The sequence below is a fragment of the Sinocyclocheilus grahami genome, unplaced genomic scaffold (assembly GCF_001515645.1).
Source record: "Sinocyclocheilus grahami isolate Dianchi unplaced genomic scaffold, SAMN03320097.WGS_v1.1 scaffold144.1, whole genome shotgun sequence".
Classification (NCBI taxonomy): Eukaryota; Metazoa; Chordata; class Actinopteri; order Cypriniformes; family Cyprinidae; genus Sinocyclocheilus; species Sinocyclocheilus grahami.
In genome coordinates this window covers 598,742-618,731 of record NW_015505323.1, presented here as the reverse complement: position 1 = coordinate 618,731, position 19,990 = coordinate 598,742, and the positions used below count along the sequence as shown (strand labels likewise).

At 37.8% G+C, this 19,990-nt stretch overlaps 1 protein-coding gene across 1 annotated transcript in view; it reads left to right on the top strand.

Annotated features, from left to right (window-relative positions):
* The first annotated feature begins 321 nt into the window (after positions 1 to 321).
* The window catches only part of LOC107591604 (triple functional domain protein-like), a 57,304-nt gene continuing 37,635 nt past the window's right edge, over positions 322 to 19,990 (top strand). Inside the window, exon 1 of the mRNA XM_016280802.1 lies at positions 322 to 731. Within this exon, the coding sequence (XP_016136288.1) occupies positions 662 to 731 (70 nt within the window). The 5' untranslated portion in view covers positions 322 to 661. The remainder of the gene's footprint in view (positions 732 to 19,990) is intronic.

Sequence of the window (19,990 nt, the reverse complement as noted above, 5' to 3'; positions counted from 1 at the left end):
GCTGTTGTGGTTTTTATTGCCATGGAGTGTTTAAGAGAAAGCTAGAAGGTGCCTTTATTAAAATTGTGGCAGAAATGACCTGAAGAAAATGAGAGTAAAATTTGAGTGTTCAATCATTTGAACAAACTATCAGGGCCTGAGTCACCTCATTGTTATGTTTAAATATTCCAGCAGTAATGGGTTTACAATAAAAACGTTTATCTTAGGGTTGAGAGAGATAATCAATTCCGAGACGACATTTTTGTACTTTACAATGAATAAAGGATCTATCATAAAGAGTGTGAAGGGAAATTGGATGTTTCAAAATCCATACTACCGAAAACAATCACTATTGGGCTCATGAGGAGGACCCAGTTAAGGTCGCTGGAAAGAGGCATTTTGTGAAGCAAACTCACGCCCCTGCCGTTTTTCCTGACTTTCCGTCTCAGCTACGCTTGAGAGAGCCGCCGGCCGGCGCTATTAATTTGTGTTCTCCAAGATGGAGGAGGTTTTGTGATGTTCCCCAGCACTCAGAAGTGATCCTTTTTCCGTCCGTGTCAGATCATTCCTCAGACACAGGGGCGGACATCTTTTCTAAACCCTTTTGCCTGTGGGGGAAATAAAGAACAACTTTAGGATTTGGATATTAGTTTTTTTTGTGTGTGTGTTTTTCGCCACAGCCATGAGCTCGGGGGAAGGGGCCGAGGAGGCGGCTAAGGACGCGGCCGATATAGCGACGGTCTTCAAATCTGGTAAGCCCGAGGCTCGCGAGGCTGCTCGGATTGAATGGCGCGGCTGTGGGACATTGTTCGTGCACTGTCTCCTATAGGGTGGGTGGGTAGGGAGGCTGGAGCGCCCTGGACAGTTGCAGTCGTTTTTGTACCAATATAATGCATTAAGTACAGAAATCACTACTATGCTGTTCGGACAACTCGAAGGTTGAAATGTGGTTTATAACAGCCTCGCTGGAGAAATTTCAGTTGGTTGTGTTGTTAACTCGTGCGAGCCATTGGTGCTCGTTGGTAAAGGATTTCAGCAAGATATTTCCAGAAATCACTTTCATTTCTTATAGATTTTAGCTTAGTCAGTAAGAGGTAATCGAGATTATTATGCTAAATATATTTGGGTCAATCGTGCAACTTACTGATGATAAGCTTGTGGCTGGAAATAAGGTTAGCTCGAGTATTGTGCAGGCCAGCTTTTTAATAAATAAATAAATAAATACTCATAGATACACTGTTTTTATCCACAAACACCCTTATGAATATAGTCCATTAGCATCTTTAGTATTATTTTCAATACTTTAGTATGTTCATTTGGAGGGAACCATAAAAAGGAAGTAAATTCAGTGTGTCAGTTCCTTTATGCCACTTTTTAATTAACTGTTATCCATCGAATATAAATCAAATGCTGTTATTTTCAAACATAAGACTATCAGTTAGTCAGACAGTCAATATCATCTGAACTATCAGACGGATCTGAGAATCAAAAGGTAGTCAGCAATGTAAACAATGACCTGGCGTGGCACTCTATAACCCCCTGCTAACTAGCTAGCATGGTGTGAGAGATTGATGTGGTGAAAGACTTTAATACTACAGCACTTAACTTTATTAGGCCATTATTTATGTAAAAGATAACGACAGACACAAATGTAGTTATTTTGGTTAGATTTAGCTACAAAACAGGATTAATCGGTAACCTGATTGACTCGTGTAGCATTTGGTTGCAAAGTTAGCCAAGCTATTCCAGAAAGATTGATGACACAATTACCTTCTGCCTTGAACCAGTTTATGAAAATTATGTTCATTCTAATGAAATATCTGATTGCGTTTATGCTAGTGAAAATGTAATGAGGTATATAGAGGAAAGTAATCGAGAGCTATCTGGTTATGTATTCAGGATTGTATATGGTAACCATAGAATGACAAAATCTTACTGTTTTTCTGATAGCTGGCTGGATCTACAAGCTTTGGTTAATCATTCACAAGACGCTTTTTAATGCTTCTGCAGAATGCATTAAGGAAATATTTAGTCCAAGACTAGGTCATAAAGTACTTAAGCTGGACCCTTGGTCTCCCAGCCTGGTTTCACATGGATTCTGGGACTTTTTAGCTTGTCATTCTGGGGGACCAGCTTGTTGACTGGCTAAACCAGCTGAACACCAGCTTGGCCATGCTGGGAGACCACCTTAAACAGCAAATCAGCTTAGAATGGTTATAATGACTTGTTTTTGTTGGGTAACCTTCTAAACAATAGACAATGATTTATTTTGTTGTTTTTAAAGTATTTCTCTAAATTATATGTTACCTCAGATTTGACAAATTAAAGTAGGCCTACCCTTTTGAGATACAAGCGAAGTGGTTTTGTTTTGGTTTTGGTAGTGAAACCACAATTGGAAGTACTGCATCTTTATTCCGCCACCTACTGGGATGGAGTGTGAGGCGACGATCTCAAGGGAAATGCTCATTCAAAAAAACAAACAAAAAAACCCCTCCTACCTATATTTTATTATATACATTTGTTCTTTTCAGAAAATGAATAAGAGCTTTATAACCTTTATGAGAACTGTTTAACACATTCTGTAATGTTATAGAATTAATGCCGGCAGATTTTAATTCCTCTTTGAACTATTCTTTCCCATGCTCTACAGTTAATCAGCACATGCTCTACAGTTTCTGGAAGTCCACAATGATTACATTGACCAGATTCATGTCTTCCTATCATCTGGAGTGATTTATTAAGATTAGTGTCCAATTCTCAATCACGATATGTATCATCTCTTCTATAAGCAGTTCTTACATGTCCACTTGTTTATTTATATTATACAAATGTCGCCCTTTGTTACCTTTATCCCATGTCTCTTGCCATATCTTTCTGACAGCTACAGGGTATATTCATGTCAATATTTGTGTGCTTAAGAGCCCGTTTCACTATATCTTGTCTACCTCCTCATTTCCTTCCACTTCAGCATGAGCAGGCACCCATAACAATTCTGCTATAATTCTCAGTTGCCGTATTCGGTACAAACTTTGCTGTACTTCTAATAAAATATCTTGTCTAGATTCTGATTTTCCACTCAGTATACTTGTGAGTGCAGAATATGAATCTGAACAGATTACCACTGTTGTTGGTTTGTTCGCAACCTGTATGACTTTCTTTCTTCTGTGGAACTTAAAATTAAATATTACGTACAATTGAATCGACTGAGTGACAGCCTCGGTCGCCATTAACAATAAAAAGCATATAATGTAAGTGAACGGTGACCGAGACTCATTATGTTGTACATATACTTTTGTGGTCCACTGAAGAAATTCATACAGGTTTGGGACAAAACAGACGGCAGATTTGTCATATTTTGACTGATTTTTATATAGATGAGCTAGAAACAGCATTCTGATCAACTGCAGCACAGATTGAAGAAGTATCATCTGAAGAATGCTAAATTACCCAAATGGTGCACATGTTTTACCCACCAGGTGTCGGTGTGATTCAATAAGTGAAGGCTTCATGACATTGCCCAGAGACAACAGTGAATTCAATACAGTAATTACACAGAGGAACTTGAATAGCATGTATGCGTAACAGGATCTAGGCAAACGTACATTGATCTAAGAAACTGTGATTTTTGAGTTAGATTTGACCTGCATTAAAAAACAATAAAAATTGCTTACAGGTCTAAAGATGCTGGAGAAGATCCCCCCAAAAATGATATAGCCTATTCACTCACTTGCAGTTAAACAAATTGTGTACTTCACAAATAAATTGTGACTTTTCCAAAATCCTCATTATAGAATATTGAATAGGTTGTGTGATTATTGTCTTAAAAAAATTCCCCATGTTTTCCGAGCTGATGCGGTGGTGACGCGTTCATGTAAGCAGAGGGTGAATGTGTGAATTGTAAAATGTGTGGTAAGTACTGCCGAATGCTGCTCCGTACGTGTTATTGTGAATCTCGAAAGTGAAAGTAAAAAAATAAGCGATTTTAATGCCCTGTATATTAATAACGGCTCCCCGATGCCCGCAGTTTATAGACAGTATAATTACCCAACGATATAATTGCGACAAAAGATATTGATGTATATTTCTCCCATCTCGTATCTATTCAAACAACACCCAAATCATCTCCATAAATGCTTTCCACACAACCTGAGCAGTGACAAATGTGCCAACCTCAAAACCAGTTCAAACTCTAAAAACACTTTTATACTAGGGATGGGTCACGATTTTCGAATATTCGATTAGTTTATTTAATTATAGAATATTGAATAGGTTGTGTGATTATTGTCTTAAAAAAATTCCCCATGTTTTCCGAGCTGATGCGGTGGTGACGCGTTCATGTAAGCAGAGGGTGAATGTGTGAATTGTAAAATGTGTGGTAAGTACTGCCGAATGCTGCTTCGTACGTGTTATTGTGAATCTCGAAAGTGAAAGTAAAAAAACAAGCGCTTGTTCATAAGCGATTTTAATGCCCTGTATATTAATAACGGCTCCCCGATGCCCGCAGTTTATAGACAGTATAATTACCCAACGATATAATTGCGACAAAAGATATTGATGTATATTTCTCCCATCTCGTATCTATTCCCTTTAGGGGTTTAATTTTTTTTCAATTGGAAATGTCATAGTCTTATGAGTAGCTGATTTATGCTAATCGAAAGGACTGTTATGCTAATAAGTGCCGTCATTTGGTTATGTTTATTATATTAATATGTTTCAGCACCTTACAATCATTATATGGCTTGAGTTAAGGTAGCCTATCTTCTGAATTAAACAGTTTATCATACAGATTGAAAGCGTGAATCCCGTCTCTCTCCCTCTCTGTCTCTGTTTATGGGTGTTTGTGCGTGCATGTGGGGGAGGGGTGCGATTTTCAAATATTATTTTTGCTTGGAATGCCCATCCCTACTTTATACAGACCCAGATTATGGATTTTTCATTAGTCAGCTATACATTTGTGTTGTTAGAGAGAAACCTTTCACAGATTTCACAATACTCAGATTTCACACAGACTTTGTGAATGAAACCCAGAGTCTTATAGTGGGCTCATCATACTAAACTAGGACTGAAGAAGTTATTTTAACTTAAAAAAATATATAAAAAATTACACAATACTTTTAATGTCCTTGGATACATCTGAATTTTTCCCATTTCTTTTGTTCATAGAGTACTCATTGTTAAATTCATAGTTTTATGCTCTTTATCTTTCCTGTATAACTCTTTTTGAACTTTGCATTGTGTGCTAAATTGTACTTCTGTTGATTTTGATGGTGCCTTTGTCCTTGGCTAATAGGCCCCCTGGTAGTTTTTGGAGGCCTGGCAGTGGCTCCGTTTTTCTCTCTGTAGCGTTCGATGAATTTTTCTGACACTCAGACGTCATGTGGTTAGCATTGAGAAGTTAAATTTTCTGTCGTTGACTGTTACCACCCCAGCTGAATCGTCCCTGCGTTCAGCCCATTCACCCCAGGATCTCTCTCTTTCTCCTTTTCTCGTTCTCTCCTTCTATGTCTCTGTTGTGTCGCGGCCTCTTGATTTATCCAGCCTCTCTATCTCTCCCTCTCATCATTTTTTTTTCTTTTCAGTTTCTCGTTCGGCTCTTCTCTCTGTCTCCATGTGTGGTAGGGAAAGGTCGTATTGACCTACATTCGCTGGGTTAGGAATGGTGCACTCACTGCCCCCTCTGTCTCCTGGCACAGTACAAGAAGATCCTATTATTCAACTGCAGAGAGAGAGAGACGCCAAGACAGCTTCCGACAGTAAATCACAGAGGCCAATGCTGGATCATCCTGAGAGAAAATGAGAGACATAGTTAGAGAGAGAGGGCAGATGAGAATCAAAAGAGACAGAATAAGGCCTGAAATGAGGGTGAGAGGTAAAACATCTCTAATAGAGAAACTGTGTGTGCAGGAACATGTGTTCTTGATGACAGAGTCAGTTATTGGCATTAATTCTGTTTGGTGGAAGTTGTCAGAATGATGAGGACTCATACTGACAGCATATTTGGTCTTCGGCACAGATAATATTAATTACTCTTACTACAGGGGTTTTCAAACTTTTTGATGCCCCGGACCTGTAAATATGATGTGAGGTGCCTTTTTAAAATATAATAGTATTTAAATATACAACCATACATAAAGATCCATTTATACTGTGTGGGGAAAATATTAAGCATTAAAAAGTCTTAAGTTATAAGACAATATCATTTTCCTCAATAAAACAATATCAAGAGTTCGATATAATGTTTATGCACCAAAAGCGAAATGAAACAGGGCTACTCATTTGAACCGCGTCACATGGACCATTTATCTGCTCAGCTTAAAGTTCAAACGTGCAGCGTGAGCTCACTAGAGCAGAGATGTTTTCTTGCTGATAAGTGTTGCTCACACGACCACTAAACAGCACTGTGAGATCCAGTGAAGCGCCGGAATTTAGCAAAGAACACAAATGACTCTAAACTAGTTTAAACCCAGATGAAAAGAAACTGTGTGCTCAATGAGACAGTCAATCTACTCAATCTACAAATCACCATCATTTTCCATGGATTTACTAATAACACTAACTGCACCATGGTATTGTGGCAGAAATGTGGGATATTCATACAGAATGTTATTAAATTATTAAAGGGGTCATATGATGCTGCTAAAAAGAACATTATTTTGTGTATTTGGTGTAATGAAATGTGTTTATGCGGTTTAAAGTAAAAAAACACACATTATTTTCCACATACTGTACATTATTGTTTCTCTATGCCCCGCCTTTCTGAAATGTGTCGATTTTTACAAAGCTCATCGGTCTGAAAAGCGAGGTGTGCTGTGATTGGCCTGCTATCCAGTGCGTTGTGATTGGCCGAATACCTCAAGTGTGTGACGGAAATGTTACGCCCCTCACCATACTGTTGATGCCGTGTCCGGCCGGAGCGATGAGACAAAAACATTAAAACCCATTATAAACGAGGCATTTGTTGCATCTAGTGGGCACATAATTACTGAGTATAATGACTTATACTGTCTTTTTACGCGTTGCGCCGCGTAAACATAAAACCGTGTCTGCATTTGTGATCGGAGAAATGACAAACAACAAGTGCTACTCTACACTGCCCAAAACTCATCAATGTTTGAATCATCAGTGGCAAATCCTTTAAATGAAAACGCACTTGCAGACTGTGAGTCAGAACTGCCGGCATTGTAGTCTACTCTTCGAGGATCAGGAAACAGTCCTCCATAAAATGTGCTGCACACATCTGGATATTTGGGTTAAACTGTTCTGGAGCAGTGTTGTAAATACAACTTAACCACTGATTTGTAGTCGTGTCCTCTTTTGAAAGACCAAACAAAGTAGTTTTGCTTTCACAACGAAACACACAGCGCCTTCACAACATGGCAGCAGCGGCAACAATACTACAGTGAGAATAAAAGTTACGCCTTCTTTCTCTGCGTGAACATTTGGGCGGCATTATGCAAATCTTCCCACATAGTGGGGTAGATATGTGGGGGCGTGTTAGAACGAACCGTTCTAGGTAGGCGTGGTTAACTCTTATACTCTTATACTCTTAACTCTTAGAATATATATACCCTTTAATGTGGACATGTATTAAAGGAGTAATTGAATATAATTACAGTATTTTTGTGGTCAAGCTATAGTGTTTGTGCATTTAAATTAAATGTATTTAGACCGCTGTTTTTCATACCAAAACCTAGAAACCATATAGTTACATTTTTACCATGGTAATTTTTTTGTCCATATCGCTCAGCCCTGCATGAGATGATCTCAAACCATGTGTTTTATTACTGCTTTTTGGCCATTTGCAAAGCTATGAGAGTATCATTCCCTGTAATCATCAGGAATCATTCACAAAAGGAAAACATTGTTTGAATACAATAGTGTAGAAGTCCGACTTCCCTTTTTGAAAACAACTGTGCCAAAGAAATGTTTGTGTATTAAAGGGTCCCTTAAAAGGCACACCTGTCCTGAATCCTATTTCTGTTTAAAAAGCCCCCTGACAAGTGGCCCAGTTCTTTCATTACAATACGTAGCGTAATGTTGGTTGTCGTAGGTTTGTTGTGAATTTGGTGTTTCTTCAAAACTTGGAGGACTTGAGAAAGCACATCTTCATCATTTTGAGTCCTGTGTAAGACTCCTATGAGCTTTTTGCTTTCATCACATTGGCCTAGTTTCTCAGTCAGCCATCAGCTCCAGCACAAGACCCTGAGGATTCATTCCAGTGCCTGGGGTCATTTGGTCTCTCATTCCATCTCTGCCCAGTCCCCGTTTTCAGTTTACTCCATACAGCCTACAAATTCCCTTGTTGCAGCTAGGTTGGTGTATTGTTTCACAGAACAATCTGCAGCTCTCTCATTCTCTTCCTGTTGATGTACTTCAAGCATCCTCCCTCTGATATGATACTTAATTTGAAAAGATTGTGTACTTCGTCTCCTCACTGTTCCTTAGAGATGGGGGATGGGGGACATCTTGCGCTGTCACCAAGGAGAATTTTATCATTAACATTCCCATTAATCTTAATGGCAGTTGCTCAGCTACTGTATGAATAGACCATTTTGAGAGATTTAAACAAACGCAAGGGTCCAAATATTGTGTGTGTATATATATATATATATATATATATATATATATATATATGTAAAATGTTAAATAAAATATCAATATATTCTGCATTATAATGGACAAAGTAGGAAAATCAACACCTTTTAATCTGCAAAGTGGGTATTATTTTCAATCTTAAAATGGCCCAATTTTGACCACTACTTGGCCCACAGTTTGGAATAATTCTGATTTTGTTTTAATTATTTTTGAAAGAAGCATTTTATGCATTTATTTGATCAAAAATAAAGTAAAAACAGTAATATTGTAAAATAATAACCATTTATTTTTAAATGTAATTTACGCCTGTAATGGCAAAGCTGAGTTTTCAGCAGCCATTACTCCAGTCTTCAGTGTCGTATTATATGCTGATTTGATGCACAGTTATCATCAGGTATTATAAATTATTATTATCAGTTATCAATAATGGTATCAATATTGAAAACAGATTTTCTTTCTTCGTTCAGCTAAACATGGTAATAATTTGTAATCTAAAAAAAGGAAAGATTGTTGGGAGGACTGACTACGTTTTGACCTGCATAATAATGCCATTGAGTTTGCCTCTTCTTTCGGTGCTGTTCTCCTGGGGCTTGTTTTAAAACAACGCTATAATGAGCCCTAATATAACAGTAGACACTTGATCCCAAAGCTCAACTCTCATTTGGGGGACGTTTGTGAGTGCTTGATTGGAAGCATGAATGAATCATGTGGAAGGTCTTCATAAAATCCATAGACTTGAGTATGTGCTCATAATTTAAACATGAGGCGGGTTCCTGTCTTTGAGAGCATGAAGTCTAATGCCATTAAATGCAGTGCGCTTTCCTATGTTCAGTTACACTCATGTTTAAAGTAGGGAAGTGCAAAGCTACGTATTGTCATAAATGACTTGTCATCGTGATGTCTCAATGATTAATAGATCCTCCGGCCTGTATAGATATGTGTATTTTTGATTTCTGGGTTGTTCATAAATAACCTCTGATATAGTGCTGGGCGGTATGACCAAAAATGTATATCACGGTAGCATACACCGGTATTGCGGTATTTTAAAAATTCATATCATAACAAAAATAAACACCGGTATTCGGTATGAACCGGTATACCGCCCAGCACTACTCTGATACTAGAAGTATTGAAGCTATAAATAACCTCTCATATTAGAATTATTGAAGCTATAAATAACCTCTGATACTAGAAGTATTAAAAAATAAATAAATCTACATCCAGAATTTAATTGACCTTATTGACTATAAAGTTGTTGGATAACTGGACAATTATCCTAACTTTTTTTCTAAGGTGCAGAAATGTGAAATTGACGTCTGTGTAAGCTGTGCTTCATACAGTACATCACTACAGTACATAGTTGACAATAGATGTGATGGCACCTTGAGAGTATTTGTGTTATCATAAATGCTGATCTGCTTCTGATCTGGGTTTTTGTGAGGTCTTCTAAGTAGTGCTGTGTTCAAAATATCAATGCGACGATGTATTGTCACAGAGATTTGACGATACGAGTATCGATACAGCTGGCCCTGTATCGATATTGTGGCACGTGTGCAGCAGTGGACCACGCTTAATTGTACAACGTTTAAAATTTAGTAGAAATGTGCAAGGTTTAAAAAAGAATGAATAGAGCATCTGTTAATAATCTGGCCGCAGAGGAACACAACGGGGTTGCCTGATATAAAGAGACGTAATCCCCAAAACAGAGCTTTACACTTGCGCAGTATGGAAATATCTGCTAAGTGTGCTACTTATCTTTGTCAACCTGGCAACCCTATGCACACACACACACTCTCTCTCTCTCCACTGTGGATAAACGCGCTTGCTTTCTGAAAACAGCGCTTAGCTTGCAGTTTAGCTATCTCCACTTCAAGTCTATTCTCAGAAAAGTGTGATTCATCAACTGTTGAAATAATCAACTGTTATTTACGAGAGAGAGAGGGAGGGGCTGTGTATGTATGAATTACCACCGTTTTGCCGCGTTTCTCTATTAACAGTGCATAATGCAGAGCTCAACTGCCTGCTCTGCCAATAGTTAGAAATACTATAGTAAGCAGTGTTTAATAAACAGCAGTTTTTCTAAATTGTGCTGAGGTGAAATTCAGTGCAGTCATGTATCGTGATACGTATCGTATCGTGGCCTCTGTATCGTGATACGTATCGTATCGTGACTTTGCTGGTGATACACAGCCCTACTTCTAAGCTAATCTTTATAGGGCTTTGTTTTTCGGATGTCATGAAGCATCACCTTCTTCATCGCAGTTAAGGTCAAGGAATAGGTACGACAGGAGGATGAAGAATAGTGAGAGAGAAGGGAAGAAATGGAGACCGTCAAAATAGATCAGGGAATGAGAGCAGGGGGATGGGGAGATCTCTCGCTCTCTCTCACTCTTTCTTGCTCTCTCCGTCTGTGTCCTGGTTTTGTTTGATTGATTCCTAAGTGTTTTGGTCTTTAAACAGCTCGGCCTTTCCCACCTATTTGTTGGTTTTTTTTTTTTCTCACACAAGCATACTTCACCATATCAGCTAACAGTCTAACATAAATATGGATCAGAATAATGCTTCTGCTTTCTTAAACTGATATGCAGATGCCTGTTTACTGCAGTTAGTAGCCTACTGTAGTTGTCCAGCTTTTGAGCTGATATCTCTGATCGCAGGTGTTACTTTGTCAAGATATATTGTATTTTTCTACATATTGTTTTACAGTTGCTTTTCTATCATTCATAACTCTGGATTTCATCTTTTTCTACGTATTTCATATTTATACAGCAATAATCAAATATGGTAATAAAATATGGACTGAAGTTTAAGAGACACTGTATATAATTATTTTAAGAAATTAAGAAACTGTTTTGCACTTGAAGAATTCATTTAAGAATTAGGCCTAATTTTACTCATAATTTGCTAAAGTATTTACATTTTTTAAATCATAATTGTTTTTAAAATGTAAATATGTGACATTCAAATATAAACTTAATATTTTAAACCATCTATCGCACTTGCCTATTTCATTTTAACGTGATTGTTTAGTGCAATTAATATATATATATATATATATATATATATTTTTTTTTTTTTTTTTTTGCTTAAAACTGATGTGCGTGATCTATTCTTTCTCGAGATTAAAATATTTCTTGTTAGGTTAATGTGCAGAGACAAATACAAGTAAGTCATTGGTAGGTTGATTTCCTGAGAAGTGTAAACACTTCTTTCAAAATGAAAGCTCTGTTTGTGTGAGCAGATTCGCACAGCAACATTGGCTCAACTAATGGGTGTGTGTTTGGGGCGGGACTATTTGTATGGCTGAACAGTAAAAAACGGGTGGGGAATCCTGTTTGGAAATTGTTTTATCAATATTTTTGCAGTCTCATTTGGTGCTGGTAGTGGTGCAGAAATGACACACTGCAGCTTTAAGCAGTTTAACTCTTCATGCCCTTCGTGTTTTCACTAACTCACAATGACGGTGAACGTCAGCATGCGTCATGCCGTCTGTCTCCTAGCAGAACATATTTACTGCAGCTCTCCAGACCTCTGGATGCTGCTCCACAGAGACCTCCAGAATTAGGTCTGTGACGAACATCTTATTCAAGGGAGCCTGACCAGTTTTATTTGTGCACTTTGTTGATTGATTGATTCATTTTTTTTGTGAATTATTTTTAGTTTGATAGTTTCTGTTAGTCTTGTCAAGACATAACATTTCACATAGTATTTCATAGTATAATATTTCATCAGTAGTTGAATGTGTGATTTTGTTAGCTATACTAACCTGAACTAAACCAGCCTGTTTATTAAATTATTCTTTTTTAATAAATCTGCAAAAATGTCAACAATTCTGTGTTTTTCTGTCAATATGGGGTGCTGTGTGTACATTAATGAGGAAAAAATTAACTTAAATGATTTTAGCAAATGGCTGCAATATAACAAAGAGTGAAAAATTTAAGGGGGTCTGAATACTTTCCGTACCCACTGCATATACAACTCTGAGTTGAACTCGAGACAGTTCAAATTCTTTCTTGTTTGTTTATTAACTTGTTCTTTGAATCCATTTTTGTCAATTATTGAGGAGTAGAAGTTATAATTTTAACTATTGCTGTTACTTATGCTCCTGAGTGTAAGAATGCAAGTCTAAGATCAACTGACCTCTACCAAAGACCAACCATTCTTGTTTAGCATTTCTAACACATTTGATGTACTAAACCATTGTGTATATTATTTTAGGCCATATTGTAGAAGAGAAATGAGATTCTGTGATATATCTAAGTTATTCATATACTGTCATTGTCCAAACTAAATGTTTTGATAATCGTGTTGTCGGTGGGTCATCTAAACAACTCTTCAGCTAAGCACTGATTGGATGTGTTTCTTAGGGGGCGTTCACATAGGGTAAGACACATAGCATTCAAAAACAGCTGGACGGAGGTTTTGAAACTCATTTTTGAAATTAAACTATTTTTAATGTCTAAACACAATGATAGATGATAAAGTCCAAAGTGTTCGTCAGTTTTCATGTGAATGCTTAGCATATATGTTCAGCTGAATGCAAAGTATACTTAAGTTTTGATGCGAAAGTTTAGTGCAGGGGTGTCCAAACCTGCTCCTGTTGGGCCAATGTTCTACAGAGTTTAGCTCCAACTTGCCCCAATACACCTGCCTGGAAGTTTCTAGTATGTCTGAAGACATTGGTTAGCTTAGATTCCAGAGTGTTTAATTAGGGTTGGAGCCCTCCACGAGCAAGATTGGGCACCCTTGGCTTAGCATATACTAGTCTCGTGTAGCCAGACCTTCAGACTGACGGCAGAAGGTCTGAGAACCGTGGCCGCTTTGAATGGCAAGGACCGCCCAAGAGGCCATATGACTGACAGATAAAGCAACCAATCACGTTTCGTTTTGTGCCACGTCATGTTTAGGGGCGTGGAAATGTCCCCACAATAACAGACTGTGTGTAAAACTCTTGGACGTATTTTAAAGATTCTATGCCGCGAACTTTAAATATTTCACATACTTTTAAAAACCCAGCGTTTTGTTGATCCTGATAAGCGCTCATTATCACAGTTGTAAACACAACGGCTTTCTTCTAACATGAGGGGCCATGCTAGCCTCAGCCAACGGTCTGTGGGTATGTCGTCTGAGGCTGAGACTAAACATATACATATAACCAAATGCATAGTCTTTCAAAGTACACTTCAGTTTTGAAGGATGCTTAGTGTATATGTACAGCTGAATGCACAGCCTTCCAAAGTATACGTGAGATGGTAGTGTGCATGAACACGAACGCTCAAAAACATGGATGCTGGAAAGTTCCATCCTTGTTCAGTGTCTGTGCTATTTCTCTCTAGAAATGACCAATAAAAAATTATTTTGTACACATTTAACTAGAGTTGCAGTTATATTGTAACCTCCTTATGCAAATATATGCAGGCATCTATTATTACGGTCTCCAGTAGTTAGTAGTTGTTGTTATTCCATCTCATCCATTTCGTTTTCAAGTGTGAAATATGACATATTTAAGTTGACCAGTTAAACGTTAACAAAAGCGAAAACGAAATTTGAATCGGTCAAATGTTCTGAAAAAAAATCAAGATTTTATTTCTAATCGGTGTCTGTTCTTTATTTCTTTTATTCCTTCTGAGCACCAACAAAGAGTTGTGGCAGGCTCAGGCCTAGCAGCCTAACCTTCAAAATATCAATCGTTAACACATGAAAGCGCCTCAGATTTGGCGGTTGTGCTTAATCTAACTGCATAATACGTCTTTTGTTGTGTGATAGGGATCAGAACGCTTTCTCTTGTGTTGGCATTGGCTCTGAACTGCTTCCCGGACAGCTCAGGGTAGTAAAAGCTATGAAACCGAGTCATACTTAGGACTTCTGCCGCAGCTTTGTTAGACCTGATTAGGCCTGTATGAGCCAGATAGCAAGCATGTGGCAATGAGAGGCCCCTTTTCCTCAAACACATGATTCACATATGAGTCTGATCGATGACTATCCGCCTGCTGCTTTATAAAAGGAGGGTCGGATCACAATGACTGGGTTTGTGTGCTAAGAAAGTGGCAGGGCTGTAGACACGTGGGCTGCTTTTGTTCTTGTTTGGCTTTGAGTGGAGGGGCTTTTGGATCTGACTAAAGTTGTAGACATGTAACAAACACACATCTGACCTTGTATCTTTGTATTGGGAGTCTCTTTACGTCACTAGCTCATTTCCTGTCTGGTCAAACCAAAAGGAAAGGAGTGACCTCACAGCAACCCTGTTATATGTGTATTGTTTTGTTGTTGGCGTATGTTTTGTGGTTGTGTGAAATTCAAGTCTTAAAATCACTCTCAGCGATATGCAATGGGTCTTTTGTCTTCTGTGAGCTACTGAATAGTTTGTGGTTGCTTCCTGCGAGTAAACGGCTCTTTGCTGGGGATTTGGAATGAAAGCAGAAAAATTATTTTTCTCCCCAGGAGTGGATTTAAACCAGGCCTTTTCCACTGTCTGCTTAGCCTGTGTTTCCTTATTTGGACTGGGATAGTACGCTTGATCTTGTAATCGGTTGCCTTCAACGGTTTACTTTTGAGCGCTGGGCTGTGCATATTTGTGTGATTTTTGGCAAGTTTTTGTGTTTTCGAATGTGAGTGAATTAATTAAACGAACGATAAATTTTTACCACCTCATGATAAATAATCCATTCATCTAGTCTGCTTTACATTAAATGTCTTGGGCGTAAACAGACTTGTCTGTAATATTTTTGAGAAGCGTTTTTGATTTACTGGAGGCCATGTTGTGTGGTCTCAATACACATGTTAGAGAGGCGCATGTTAAGTGTCGCAGTTGTGAGTAACTGTGTCAGGCATGCGCTTGGCATTGCAAGTATGTCCCACGTGTTTATATTTGGTCTCCAGTCTCTATTCAACCTCACTTTGATGTTCCACCCTACAGAAGGAAAACATAGCAGATGGAATTTGTAGAAAATGAAGTTATGATTTCTTCCACCTTTTGCTAACAAAAGTACCAGAAAGCACCTTAGTTGACTAGTGTTTTCCGTAGAAGTCTTTTTTGCACCTACACTGAAGACTGGAGTGATGGCTGCTGAAAATTAAGCTTTGCCATCACAGGAATAGATTACATTTTAAAATATATTCAAATAGAAAACTGTTATTTCCAATTGTATTAATATTTCACAAATTATGATTCTGTATTTTTATCAAATAACAATATCTTATTTTATGTATTTGTGTATTTTTTTTACATTTTAATTATTTATTACAACAAATGTTTTTTTTGTGTGTAAATGTTTATATTTAACTACATGTTGTCATTAGGGATGCACGATATATCGGCCACCATATCGGTATCGGCCGATAAATGCTCATTTTTTCTGTTATCGGTATCGGCCTGATAAGAAAATTTGGCCGATATCTTAAAGCCGATAAATAATGCATTATTTCCTTCAGAGACACTTCAGATGCGCGCTGTTCGTTTGCAGCCTTTTGTGCAATTGTACGTTGTAATATTGTGTTTATTTGATGTATATCTGATTTATCTCATATAGAATGCGTTTGGTTAAGTTAAAAGAGTGCTTCAGTTTACCGGTGATCGTCTTTAGCTCAGCGCACGCAGCTCAAACAGCAGTGCACAACATTAATAACTATGATTGGGAATGTTGTGTATATAACATTATATACAATTCTGTTTTATTGATCTGTGGCACATTCATTTTGATTATTTACACGTGTAATGATGTCCAGTGACTTGTTTGCATTATTTATGCATTATTTTATTTATTTGTAAGACTTTTTTATGACTAAATTTGGTAATTGGAGAGTAAAAATATTTTTAAAACGTACACCGTTCAAACTAGGCTGCTTATGTTGAAGTGTTTGGGATGTGGCTTTTAATGATGAGACCTTTTTTGTAATCAGGCTCTCAAAAAGTATATAACAATTTGGATATAGATTTATCGGCCAACATATCGGTTATCGGCTTTCAAAAATAAAGAATAATCGGTTATCGGTATCGGCCAAAATTTTCATATCGGTGCATCCCTAGTTGTCATATATACATCCAGTGAGTCAGATGTCATTTCAGTAACTCTGATTCAGTCAGTAATTTATTAGACTGATTCATAACAGAGATGGACAACTTTTTCTTCAAACTAAGTCTGAAGGTTGTGAGTTGTTTTGACTGATTCATTGAAAGAACTACCGTAATTCATAAGAGTCACTTGTTCATGAATCAGACTAAACTGGTTGGGCTGTATGTTTTTGTTGTGTGGCCAGCGAAGATCATTTAGGAACTACTTATTGTCTATTTATTATTATATATCTTGTATTTCTATTTATGTTTTTTATTGCTATTGTCTATAAACTCAAACTTCATTTATTTTTCCTGTGGAGCTGTATATACAGCAGTGGTATATACAAACACTGGTTTACCATTACCAATACCATGGTATTCTTTGAGATGCTAATAATACCATGGTATACTTCAAAATACCATCACCATGAGTTTGATACCATGACTATTAGGGGTGCTCCGATTGATCGGCTACCGATCACTATCGGCCAATAATCGCTTTGGGATGTTTGATCGGCGGTCTCTATAAAGGCAGATCTCAAAAAAACGATCTCAAGCTGATGACGCTGCTGTGAGAAGTTTGGCAGGACATGCAGCGGCACCGTCTCAGCGGCGCAGGTGAAATAATTATAATGCTGACGGTGAGGTGCAATTCATATTTCTTCATTAAATAACTTCTAAAGTAATTTGAAAACTTTCTGTGAGACATAATTTCACAAACAGTGTGAGTGAATCACCGCGCGCTCTCTTTCTCTCTCAAAATGCACAAATGGCTTCAAATCACATCGCGTCTGCACAATAAGCGAGCTGCACGCTGTACAGTTGACACAGGAATTGTCACTTGCACAATCGAGGCAGTGTTGCATCGTCACTAGAGTTTATAAATCGCATTTCTTTATAATTCTTGCCTGTGTTTAAACCATTCAGCGCTTGCGTGCTCTCCTGGAGACCGTGCGCTCATGCACACTCGCAGCGCACACACATAACGCCAGGTTCACATTACTCCGTTTGCAGAGCGTATGCGGGGCATATTTTTCCACGCTCATATTAATGGATTAAAGTGTTCACACTGCACACAGTTACGGTCCGGCAGTGCGTTCCAGTAGCATGCATCTACAGCAGTGCAGAGATCGTTTCCACACCGAGTCTATGATCTAAAGTAACCGGGCATTGTTTGCTGTAAATATGAACATGGATTGACACGAAAATGTAGTAATTACACCATAAATGCTTATAATTAAAGTTTCACTGTCAACACATAGGCTATGGCTTTTTGGCTAGGTTTAAAGGAAAAGAGCACTATTAGATAAACAAGGCAATAATAGATGGCACTCATGGAGGTAGGAAAACAAAGTTCTTTATGAAACGCAGGATTGCTTGTAATAAAGAATTAAATGCAAAAGAAAAGGCAGTAGAGCTGAGTGTTTCTGTCAATGGTAAGTTTTATTTTGGATTTGTGTGATAATGTAAGAAAAGTAGTTTAAATGTTTTGCCACTTGTTTGAGCAACTTAATATATCAATCTAGAAGTAGGCCTAAATGCAAAAGTAAAAAGCATTGAGAATCACAATCAAAAAAAGAAAGAATCACAATGCTGAAGAAGCATTTTAAGTAACAATATTTGAATTTGAAATCAAAATAATGAATAAATGTGTTTGTAAACAGCCCTGGATCAATTGCAGACTCCTGTGTGAAAGCACAGTCCATGCTGCTTCTGCACCGCTTATGTACATGCACATGGACTGCACTGCAAATGAAGTATGTGTGAACCTGGTGTAAAAGGCCACCTCACATACAGCTCACGAAATCAGGCTTGCGCTGTGTGTAGCTATTGTGCAACAATTGCACGGTTGTCAAAACAAAAATCCAGTGCATGATCAAACATTTAGTTGAGATAAATATATATTTTTTAATTTAATTTTTTTTCTTACAAGAGTCACCTAAGAGGGGAATTCATTTTCAAAAATGAAATTCAGGCCCTGAATAAATGTCTAAAAATCTTGATTGGATCATCACTATAAATAATTCTACATGATAAAAAGAAGGCTTTAAAAATATCGGTATCGGTGATCGTATCGGCAGATACTGCTTTCGGTGATCGGTGATCGGCCTCAAAAATCCTGATCGGAGCACCCCTAATGACTATGCCAGTGCCATATAATATGTGTGTGGCCTTTACATAACACTTTTATCAGCTCATTGTCTCACAGCACCACTCTCTGTGACATCAGAGAGATGCAGATGGGATGTTGTGGTGTTTCTGATATAGAAAGAGGATCTGAGAGGAAGAGAGAGTGGGTGTACTGTACTGTGCCTCAGATCCTGTGTCTGATTTGAGAGACCCTTTTCTGTCAGCAAGTCTCTTGCTTTTCCCTCCCCCAACCTGCCAGCCAGCCCAGCACACCACACCTACAGCACAGATCAACACACAACACACAAAGACTCTTCCAGGAAGAGCATTAACATACCTGCTGAGAAATGTACTGGGAAGTCATATGTCCTCTGTCTAACGTTGCATGTAATTGCAGCCAGTGTTAATTTGTGGTATGTTGTTCTTGTCACGTGACATGGCCTGCAGTCGTGTGATTGAGTTCCCGTCTTTGAGTGTGGTGTTGAAGTTGAACCACAGAGAACCAGCTGTATCAAATATTACATTTATCCAGGTATTGAATAATTGGGTTTTAAAAAAAATTAAATAATAAAAAAAAATGTCTGATTGGCTGCATATAAACTAAAAATAAACCAATATTTTGATGGTGTTGTTATTCATTAACTAAAATTAAAACTATACCTGTTTTCCATTGATATAAAAAATATTAGATGAGAAACCTAAATGAAAATTAGAAATGTTAGAAATGAAACCTGAAAATATAAAAACTAATTCAAAATATTAATCAATACTATATTACGTAAATACTACTAAAATAGAGCGTTTGTTGTTTGTCATTTCTCCGATCACAAATGCAGACATGGTTTTATGTTTATGCGGCAAGATGCAATGCAACGCGGAAAAAGACAGTCATTATAATCCGTAATTATTTCCCCACTGAATGCAACACATGCCTCGTTTATAATGGCTTTTAATGTTTTTGTCTCTTCGCTCCGGCTGGACAGGGCATCATCACAATATGGTAAGTGGCGTAACGTTTCCGTCACACGCTTGAGGTATTCGGCCAATCACAACGCACTGGATAGCTGACCAATCAGAGCACACCTCGCTTTTCAGACTGATGAGCTTTGTAAAAATCGACGCGTTTCAGAAAGGCAGGGCATAGAGGAGAAACAATAATGTACAGTATGTGGAAAATAATGTGTTTTTTGAACCTTAAACTGCATAAACACATTTCATTACACCAAATACACA